The sequence below is a fragment of the Anopheles coustani genome (genome assembly GCF_943734705.1).
Source record: "Anopheles coustani chromosome X unlocalized genomic scaffold, idAnoCousDA_361_x.2 X_unloc_102, whole genome shotgun sequence".
In the NCBI taxonomy this organism is placed as follows: Eukaryota; Metazoa; Arthropoda; class Insecta; order Diptera; family Culicidae; genus Anopheles; species Anopheles coustani.
In genome coordinates, this window is record NW_026525052.1 from 61,464 (window position 1) to 71,583 (window position 10,120).

At 42.4% G+C, this 10,120-nt stretch overlaps 1 protein-coding gene across 1 annotated transcript; it reads right to left on the reverse strand.

Annotated features, from left to right (window-relative positions):
- Nucleotides 1-3,809: 3,809 nt before the first annotated feature.
- Nucleotides 3,810-8,208, reverse strand: LOC131269883 (helicase POLQ-like). The gene is made up of 5 exons (XM_058272377.1): nucleotides 7,872-8,208; nucleotides 5,176-7,787; nucleotides 4,151-4,534; nucleotides 3,955-4,089; nucleotides 3,810-3,881 (listed from the first exon to the last, which is right to left on the reverse strand). Exons 1-5 carry the CDS (start codon nucleotides 8,206-8,208, stop codon nucleotides 3,810-3,812), a joined length of 3,540 nt encoding a protein of 1,179 aa, XP_058128360.1.
- Nucleotides 8,209-10,120: the final 1,912 nt, after the last annotated feature.

Sequence of the window (10,120 nt, forward strand, 5' to 3'; positions counted from 1 at the left end):
ATCTCCATGCAGCATCCCATTCATCTCGCAGCATCCTAACATATGAATTTCTATGAATTTATGAAAAATCGACTAAGTACGAGATGCCTTTAAGTAGGGATGCTGTATTGAGATGAGAGATGTAGGAGATCAAGATTCATCTCCATGCAGCATCCCATTCATCTCCCAGCATCCTAACATATGAATTTCTTAGAATTTATGAAAAATCGACTAAGTCCGAGATGCCTTTAAGTAGGGATGCTGTATTAAGATGGGAGATGAAGAAGATCAAGATTCATCTCCATGCAGCATCCCATTCATCTCCCAGCATCCTAACATATGAATTTCTTAGAATTTATGAAAAATCGACTAGGTCCGAGATGCCTTTAAGTAGGGATGCTGTATTAAGATGGGAGATGTAGGAGATCAAGATGCATCTCCATGCAGCATCTCATTCATCTCCCAGCATCCTAACATATGTTCTGCTTAGAATTTATGAAAAATCGACTAAGTCCGAGATGCCTTTAAGTAGGGATGCTGTATTAAGATGGGAGATGAAGAAGATCAATATTAATCTCCATGCAGCATCCCATTCATCTCGCAGCATCCTAACATATGTTTTTCTTAGAAATTACGAAAAATCGACTAAGTCCGAGATGCCTTTAAGAAGGGATGCTGTATTAAGATGGGAGATGAAGAAGATCAAGATTCATCTCCATGCAGCATCCCATTCATCTCGCAGCATCCTAACATATGTTTTTCTTAGAATTTATGAAAAATCGACTAAGTCCGAGATGCATTTAAGTAGGGATGCTGTATTAAGATAGGAGATGAAGTAGATCAAGATTCATCTCCATGCAGCATCCCATTCAGCTCGCAGCATCCTAACATATGTTTTTCTATGAATTTATGAAAAATCGACTAAGTCCGAGATGCCTTTAAGTAGGGATGCTGTATTGAGATGGGAGATGTAGGAGATCCAGATTCATCTCCATGCAGCATCCCATTCATCTCCCAGCATCCTAACATATGTATTTCTTAGAATTTATGAAAAATCGACTAAGTCCGAGATGGCTTTAAGTAGGGATGCTGTATTAAGATGCGAGATGTAGGAGATCAAGATGCATCTCCATGCAGCATCCCATTCATCTCGCAGCATCCTAACATATGTTTTTCTATGAATTTATGAAAAATCGACTAAGTCCGAGATGCCTTTAAGTAGGGATGCTGTATTAAGATGGGAGATGTAGGAGATCAAGATTCATCTCTATGCAGCATCCCATTCATCTCGCAGCATCCTAACATATGAATTTCTTAGAATTTATGAAAAATCGACTAAGTCCGAGATGCCTTTAAGTAGGGATGCTGTATTAAGATGGGAGATGAAGAAGATCAAGATTCATCTCCATGCAGCATCCCATTCATCTCGCAGCATCCTAACATATGTTTTTCTTAGAATTTATGAAAAATCGACTAAGTCCGAGATGCATTTAAGTAGGGATGCTGTATTAAGATGGGAGATGAAGTAGATCAAGATTCATCTCCATGCAGCATCCCATTCAGCTCGCAGCATCCTAACATATGAATTTCTATGAATTTATGAAAAATCGGCTAAGTCCGAGATGCCTTTAAGTAGGGATGCTGTATTGAGATGGGAGATGTAGGAGATCCAGATTCATCTCCATGCAGCATCCCATTCATCTCCCAGCATCCTAACATATGTATTTCTTAGAATTTATGAAAAATCGACTAAGTCCGAGATGGCTTTAAGTAGGGATGCTGTATTAAGATGGGAGATGTAGGAGATCAAGATTCATCTCCATGCAGCATCCCATTCATCTCGCAGCATCCTAACATATGAATTTCTATGAATTTATGAAAAATCGACTAAGTCCGAGATGCCTTTAAGTAGGGATGCTGTATTGAGATGGGAGATGTAGGAGATCAAGATTCATCTCCATGCAGCATCCCATTTATCTCCCAGCATCCTAACATATGAATTTCTTAGAATTTATGAAAAATCGACTAAGTCCGAAATGCCTTTAAGTAGGGATGCTGTATTAAGATGGGAGATGAAGAAGATCAAGATTCATCTCCATGCAGCATCCCATTCATCTCCCAGCATCCTAACATATGAATTTCTATGAATTTATGAAAAATCGACTAAGTCCGAGATGCCTTTAAGTAGGGATGCTGTATTGAGATGGGAGATGTAGGAGATCAAGATTCATCTCCATGCAGCATCCCATTCATCTCCCAGCATCCTAACATATGAATTTCTATGAATTTATGAAAAATCGACTAAGTCCGAGATGCCTTTAAGTAGGGATGCTGTATTGAGATGGGAGATGTAGGAGATCAAGATTCATCTCCATGCAGCATCCCATTCATCTCGCAGCATCCTAACATATGTTTTTCTTAGAATTTATGAAAAATCGACTAAGTCCGAGATGCATTTAAGTAGGGATGCTGTATTAAGATGGGAGATGTAGGAGATCAAGATTCATCTCCATGCAGCATCCCATTCATCTCGCAGCATCCTAACATATGTTCTGCTTAGAATTTATGAAAAATCGACTAAGTCCGAGATGCCTTTAAGTAGGGATGCTGTATTAAGATGGGAGATGAAGAAGATCAATATTAATCTCCATGCAGCATCCCATTCATCTCGCAGCATCCTAACATATGAATTTCTTAGAATTTATGAAAAATCGACTAAGTCCGAGATGCCTTTAAGTAGGGATGCTGTATTAAGATGGGAGATGGAGAAGATCAAGAGTCATCTCCATGCAGCATCCCATTCATCTCGCAGCATCCTTACATATGTTTTTCTTAGAATTTATGAAAAATCGACTAAGTCCGAGATGCCTTCAAGTAGGGATGCTGTATTAAGATGGGAGATGTAGAAGATCAAGATTCATCTGCATGCAGCATCCCATTCATCTCGCAGCATCCTAACATATGAATTTCTATGAATTTATGAAAAATCGACTAAGTCCGAGATGCCTTTAAGTAGGGATGCTGTATTGAGATGGGAGATGGAGGAGATCAAGATTCATCTCCATGCAGCATTCCATTCATCTCCCAGCATCCTAACATATGAATTTCTTGGAATTTATGAAAAATCGACTAAGTCCGAGATGCCTGTAAGTAGGGATGCTGTATTGAGATGGGAGATGAAGAAGATCAAGATTCATCTCCATGCAGCATCCCATTCATCTCGCAGCATCCTAACATATGTTTTTCTTAGAATTTATGAAAAATCGACTAAGTCCGAGATGCCTCTAAGTAGGGATGCTGTATTGAGATGGGAGATGTAGGAGATCAAGATTCATCTCCATGCAGCATCCCTTTCATCTCGCAGCATCCTAACATAAGTTTTTCTTAGAATTTATTAAAAATCGACTTAGTCCGAGATGCCTTTAAGTAGGGATGCTGTATTAAGATGGGAGATGAAGAAGATCATGATTCATCTCCATGCAGCATCCCATTCATCTCGCAGCATCCTAACATATGAATTTCTTGGAATTTATGAAAAATCGACTAAGTCCGAGATGCCTTTAAGTAGGGATGCTGTATTAAGATGGGAGATGAAGAAGATCAAGATTCATCTCCATGCAGCATCCCATTCATCTCCCAGCATCCTAACATATGAATTTCTTGGAATTTATGATCCGGCTATCCGGCAACACAACGTTTGCTTCCGTTTTGGCAATAAGTAATAAGTTCAGCCTTCGTTATGTCCATTTTATCTTCTTACAGCTAACTGATGCGAGTTGGTGAGTGGCTATATGGTATTCCTCACCACCACAATGATCAGCAAAACAAGTTCAACGATTCATCTGCGAGAGATACTCTTCGGCCTGTTCGCGTAGGACATCAACTTGTTCCATAAGTTTCGCCTAAAAGTAACAACAAGTTGTAATGTAGTAATGGAGAAATGTGGAATCAGCCTCAACTGCATGCATGCATTACCTTCGCGCTCAGTATCAATTGGTTCGCCGTCCTGTAGTTCATGTATTCGATGGTTTCTACCAGCTCCTTCGATTTGGCACGGGCTAAGGAGCCGAGCGTCGTGTACCCCGCCCGGTACAACTGTTTGGCACGGCCCTGGAAAAAAAACAACGAGAATAATTTTGCCACACGCGAATGCCGCGAGATCGCAACTTACCAGCTTCATCGATGGCAGCTCCATCAGTGGCATCAGCTCAAGCTTACAGTAGTGCGTCAATCGTTTGGTCATGCCCGTCAGCAGGTGCTGGAACGCCCACAGTTCCGGGATTTCCTCGCACATCCGCAGCAAACTGTGCGCTGTCCCAGCGGCGGCGGTCATTAGCGTCTGAATCGCCCCCGCGCTCACGCGGTACTTGAGGGCAACTTCCTGGAGATCCGTTTGGCCCCAAAGGTCGTGTACGATTAGCACACGGAAGAAACGCTGCATTAGGAACATTGTCTCGTCGGGTACAGTGCGGCGCTTTAAAATTTTCTCTATAACCACTTGACTGATGTTGTACCTTGCGGCGATTTTCCGCAGTGCATCCGAGAGTTTACTGGTCTGAAAAAAGTATTGCAGTCAGTTAATAATCTTTTTGAATTGAACCTCTTTTTAATGCTTAATATCAAGGGCACATCCTTATCACCGTACTAATCCATTTTTACGATTGCCTCTATACTTGAAAACTCGTTTATTCTTTTGATGTCCAACCACTACACTTCAACGTTTACAATTTTTCTTGCAAAGCTACGTGATAGTCGGATATGATGAAATTATAGTAACTTTAATCCTTCCATCTTGCTGAACTGAAGCTTAAGATTTTTTTATAGTTATTTTTAAAAAAAATATGTTGAGGAAGACCTAGAAAAGACAAGAACAAACTAGAAGACAGTCTTCCATGATTCGCTCTTAGAAAAAGCATTTCTAAAATTTCATCAAAAATTACTTCATCCATCACTACTCGATTTTGAAAAAACGATACAAGAACAAAACAAATGGTATTTGAGTGCTTATCAAACAAATGCTTTAGCGTGGTTCGCACTATGGAGCTATGAAAAAGATAAGTTTCAGGTAACAAATACATACAAATAATACAAATAGGATACAAATATATTTCACGGTTGTTTGTGGTTCAACTTGCGGTGTTTAACACTTAACGTTTAAGAAACAATACTTGCTATCGTTAACAAAGGGGTACTTACCAGAATGATCAAATCCTCAATTTTGAAATATACTTCCAATCCGTCCTCAAGCAGAATGAGGAAAAGCAGATCGAACTCATCGAGCACACACAGTCGTTTGCCTAGTTCCTGCATCTCGTTGTAGAACCGGACCGCTCGCTCTATGTCGAACCCGGCTCGGATGGCCGCCTTGCCAAGGTTGATCACTTCCAGCGGGCTCGTTCGATCGATCGTTTTGAAAACCTTACCCGGACGGGAAGGTGTCTTGTGTACTCGAACGAACGCCTGTCCTACCGCTTCCTCCGATCGTCCATCTGCGGCACTGATTTGTACAACCATGTTCGTGGGATTGCGCATACAGCTATCGTGCGTTGCCTTTATCGCATTGCCCTGATACAGCTGCACGATCGTTTCATCGGTGATGGCCTCGAGATCGATTTCGCGTCGCTTCGCTTGCTGCGCTAGCAGCGTGCTTCCAACCATCGCTTGAAGCGCATTCCGTGTCTTACAAAGACCGAGCCCGATCGAGCCGAGTACGAGCGATTTCAAGCAGGCTCCTTCGTCTTCCAAGAGCGCCGACTCGGCGAAGTCCAGTGGTGAGCAGAACATCTCGCAAATTTGCGGAATATCGCGCATGGCGGAAATAAGTATGGAATCGCCGGTGTCGCGTTTACCCGCACGCCCTGCGTGGCCAACCATTTGTTTGTAGCGACTTAGCGTAAAAAAATCGCTCCCAATGTAAGGAGAGCAGATTATTACACGTTTCGCCGAAAGATTCACACTGGCGGCCAGAGTGGAAGTGCACACGATCACCGAAAGGATGCCGGCCCGGAATGCATCCTCGATCATACGACGCTCGTCCTGCGTTAACCTACCGTGATGGTACGCGACCCCGACACGAAACGAATGCGGAAGGATTGGTGCAACGGACCCGTCATCCTGGAGAGACTTTATAATCTGCGCTTTTTCCTCTGCCCGGTGCTGGGCAAATGAATCCGGCAAGTTGGCCGCTAGCATGGCGCACAAACTTTCACACCTGTTTCTGGTAGGACAAAACACCAAACACGAACCCTTGGGGATTACTTCCATGATCAGACCAATCACATGGTCCACGTCGATCCGCCGCAGTTCCTCACCGTAGTTAAACTCTAACTTTCGCTTTTCTCCTAACACATCAAATATGCGTTCGGCTTGGCTGCGAACCTCGAACAGATCTTCCCCCCACTTGATGTATTCCTTCAACTCCACCGGCCGATTTTCGCGACAGTAAACGTCGGCTAGCATGAAACGGGCCAATTCACCCAAGTTTCCGATAGAAGCACTCATTCCTACGATCTGAATTCCGGCTCGTAGCGACTGCACCTTGGTGATCAACATCTCCAGAGTGCCCCCGTGTCGCTGCTCTCCAATCATATGCAGTTCGTCGATCACGATCAGCCCGATCTCGTCCGCGCGACCCACCTCGATGAGAGAGTTCATGAGGATGAGCGATTTTTCGATCGTACAAACAAAGATCGTGTTTTTTCTGTGCCGTTTGTGCGGCGGACATTGTCCCCTACCACCGGTGTACTCCTCCAATAAAAACTGCAGCTCGATCGAGAACGGAGTGAGCGCGATCAGCTTCTCCTGAGCGGATGAAACGTACGGCACGACGAACATGACGTTCCGCAGGCGGCAAATAATCTCCCGTAGCATAAGAATCTCCGCCACCAGTGTCTTTCCACCGCTCGTTGGCAGTGCGTAGATCAAATTACGTCTCTCGTCGATCGCCGGCAAGTCCAGACACTCCTGCTGCCAATCGTACAGCTCGCCAATACCACGAAAGTCTCGCAGCATTCGCCGAACGTTGTTCGGTAGCCCAAAGAACGGACCCTTCTCGAGGAAAAGCGACGATACGTGGGGTACGGTGAACTTTGGCTTTGTAGTCTGATCTGAAATTCGCTCATCACGATTGATGGCCGCTATGGTCGAGTTGCTGGTCCTCATTCGCGAGCTTCCCTCGCCTATCGCATTCGCCATCGGCTCAATGTTGGTCATGTCGTGCAGCGTACGGTCACAGATTTCAAAAATCCGCAACCCTTCGCTCACCTTCTGCAGCTCGAAGGTACGTTCGGCTTCAGCGGCTACCTGCTGGAAATGTGACGGACGCTCCGGATGACCTATTTGTGATGCACCGATCGCGACGATTCGCTCCACCCCCTCATCAGCGAGGGACTCGTCTTGCCGCATGTACTGCGAACAGATGTCCTGGTTTGTGTACACCTCGAACCCGTTACTCTCTCGCAGCATATCACCGACGTGCGTTACTGGTTTGGTGGACCCGATCCGTTTCAGTTTAGCCTTGATTATTTCGTCCGTGTCAAGTTGATCATGGCTGGCGATCGGTACCTGTCCACATGGTAGCATTTCAGCATCGTCATTTTCCACCCCGGACCACAGAGGACGAACCGGAGGAGTTTCCTCGTTTGCAACGTTTGACCGATTTGATGTTAGATTTTCATTACAGCCACTGTCCCTCCCTCCGTCGCGCACCTCGCTACCGTCCATGTTCATTTTAAGCACATAAATCTTTCGACTACTTACAGCTGATTTTTGCAGTTTCGGAGGACTTGCCATAAGCCTTCTTTCAATGGCTGTTACAGGAAAACAGTTTTGAAATAAAGTAAAAAGTATCTTAAATCCTACGTTATTGTCACTCGTATAAAGCGTTCACCTACCTCCAACTGATTTGGAACGTTTTCGAAACGGCGTGATCGGTTGATCGGCTGCACCGCCCCATGAGGTACGCGGCTTCGAACGTTTGACTTTTTTCTCGATGCTGGCCAAATCGACCGCGTTCAGCAACGTGCTATCTAGCTCCAACAGTTTCGTACTTAAGTCATCTTTAGGTTTGCTGGTACAAGCTGTGACCGGTGCTCGGAAATCAACCGGGTTTGCTGCCGGCGCTGCTGGTGCTACGCCCCTGGCTGCCGAACGCAGATTCGGTGAAATCAAGCATTTCCTCGCCGTTGTGGGAAGCATCTGTCGACCGCGGGAACTTCGATTTCCCGACATGGCTGGCAAACTGTTTTTTATGTAAAGTAATGAGAAGCTTTAATCAAAACAAAGTTGCATTCATTTTTCACTGTATTTTAATGTCGTCATAACAATCTGCACCTGCTAAGGAAATTGACAAACTTACAATTCTCCAACGAGTGAAGAGAAGAGGTGTGTTCTGTTTTTATTTGACAATCATGAATCGGATGTGTCGCATTGACAATGCGTGTGATTTCTTTTTAAGGATAATAATAAATTCGGATTGAACGGAAATTATATGCAAGCACAGTTATTGCGGGTTGTTGCGTTAATCATTTTGGGAACGAACATGAAAGCTGAAAGAAAACATTTCTACCGATACACTTCATTGAAGGTCTTCCCGGTCAAGCCGCTTATATCATCAAATAAACAAAACCGGGAATATGTCGAGTTTTTCGCAACCTGTCCCGTATGATGATATATTTTTGGAAAGGTTAAATAGAGACGAAGAAGATTTATTTAATTTCGATTTGGTCAGATGCTGATTAAAAATATGTTTTTAAGCGCAGAAACAAATACAAAATTAATTACCGTATGAAGTGTCCTCTTTGGCAATTGTCTTCTTCGTCAGCATGTTTACAAAATGCGGGTTCAGTTCTTCAAGTAGGTGGTCGTAGATCAATAAAAAAAATAATTTAATTTCATGTTTTAATGCTAGAAATAGTACTTTGTTTTTGAAAAATTAAAACATAATTATCTCAAGTCCGAACACTGACGACAAGCAAATAGGATGAAGATTTATAATTAAAGAACACATTTCTGCGGGTAAACTTTACCGAAGGTGATTCCGGTGAGCTGTATATTGTCAAATAAGCCAATACGGGAATAAGTTGTGTTGTTTGCAACCGATCTCGCATTATTATATATTTTTATAATGGTAAATTGAAGACCGAGAAAACTTATTTCATTTCGATATGGTCAGATGAAGATTAAAAAACGTCTTTTGTAGCAGAAACGAACCATTATTTCAACAACGTATGAAGGTGGTTTCAATGAAACCATGTTTACAAAATGCGGGTTCAGTTCTTCAAGTAGGTGGTCATAGCTCAATAAAAACAATAATTTAATTTCATGTTTTAATGCTTGAAATAGTACTTTGTTTTTGAAAAATTAGAACATAATTTTCTCGAGTTCGAGCACTGACGACAAGCAAATAGGCTGAAGATGTATATTTAAAGAACACAATTCTACGGGTAAACTTTACCGAAGTTGATTCCGGTGAGCTGTATTTTGTCAAATAAACAAATCCGGGTATAAGTTAAGTTGTTTGCAACCGATCTCGCATTATTATATATTTTTGGAATGGTAAATTGCGGACCAAGAAAACTTTTTTCATTTCGATATGGTCAGATGCATATTAAAAAAAGTCTTTTGTAGCACAAACGAACCATTTATTCAACAACGTATGAAGATGGTTTCAATGAAACCATGTTTACAAAATACGGGTTAAGTTCTTCAAGTAGGAGGTCGAATATCAATAAAAAAATTATTTTATTTTATGTTTTCATGCTTAAAATAGTACTTTGTTATTGAAAAATTAAAACATATTTATCTCGAGTTTGAGCACTGACGACAAACAAATAGAATGAAGATGTATAATTAAAGAACACATTTCTACGGGTAAACTTTACCGAAGGCGATTCCGGTGAGCTGTATTTTGTCAAATAAGCGAATCCGGGAATAAGTTGTGTTGTTTGCAACCGATCTCGCATTGTTATATATTTTTGGAATGGTAAATTGCGGACCAAGAAAACTTTTTTTATTTCGATATGGTCGGATGCAGATTAAAAAAAGTATTTTGTAGCAGAAACGAACCATTATTTCAACAACGTATGAAGGTGGTTTCAATGAAACCATGTTTACAAAATACGTGTTCAGTTCTTCAAGTAGG

What these genes read in the sequence shown, in the direction of transcription:
- LOC131269883 (XM_058272377.1), bottom strand. Translation starts at nt 8,208, where the DNA reads ATGTCGGGAAATCGAAGTTCCCGCGGTCGACAGATGCTTCCCACAACG. An exon ending in ACGTTCCAAATCAGTTGGAG is followed by an intron (nt 7,788 to 7,871) that starts GTAGGTGAACGC and finishes TTCCTGTAACAG; the next exon opens with CCATTGAAAGAAGGCTTATG. An exon ending in AATTGATACTGAGCGCGAAG is followed by an intron (nt 3,882 to 3,954) that starts GTAATGCATGCA and finishes TGTTACTTTTAG; the next exon opens with GCGAAACTTATGGAACAAGT.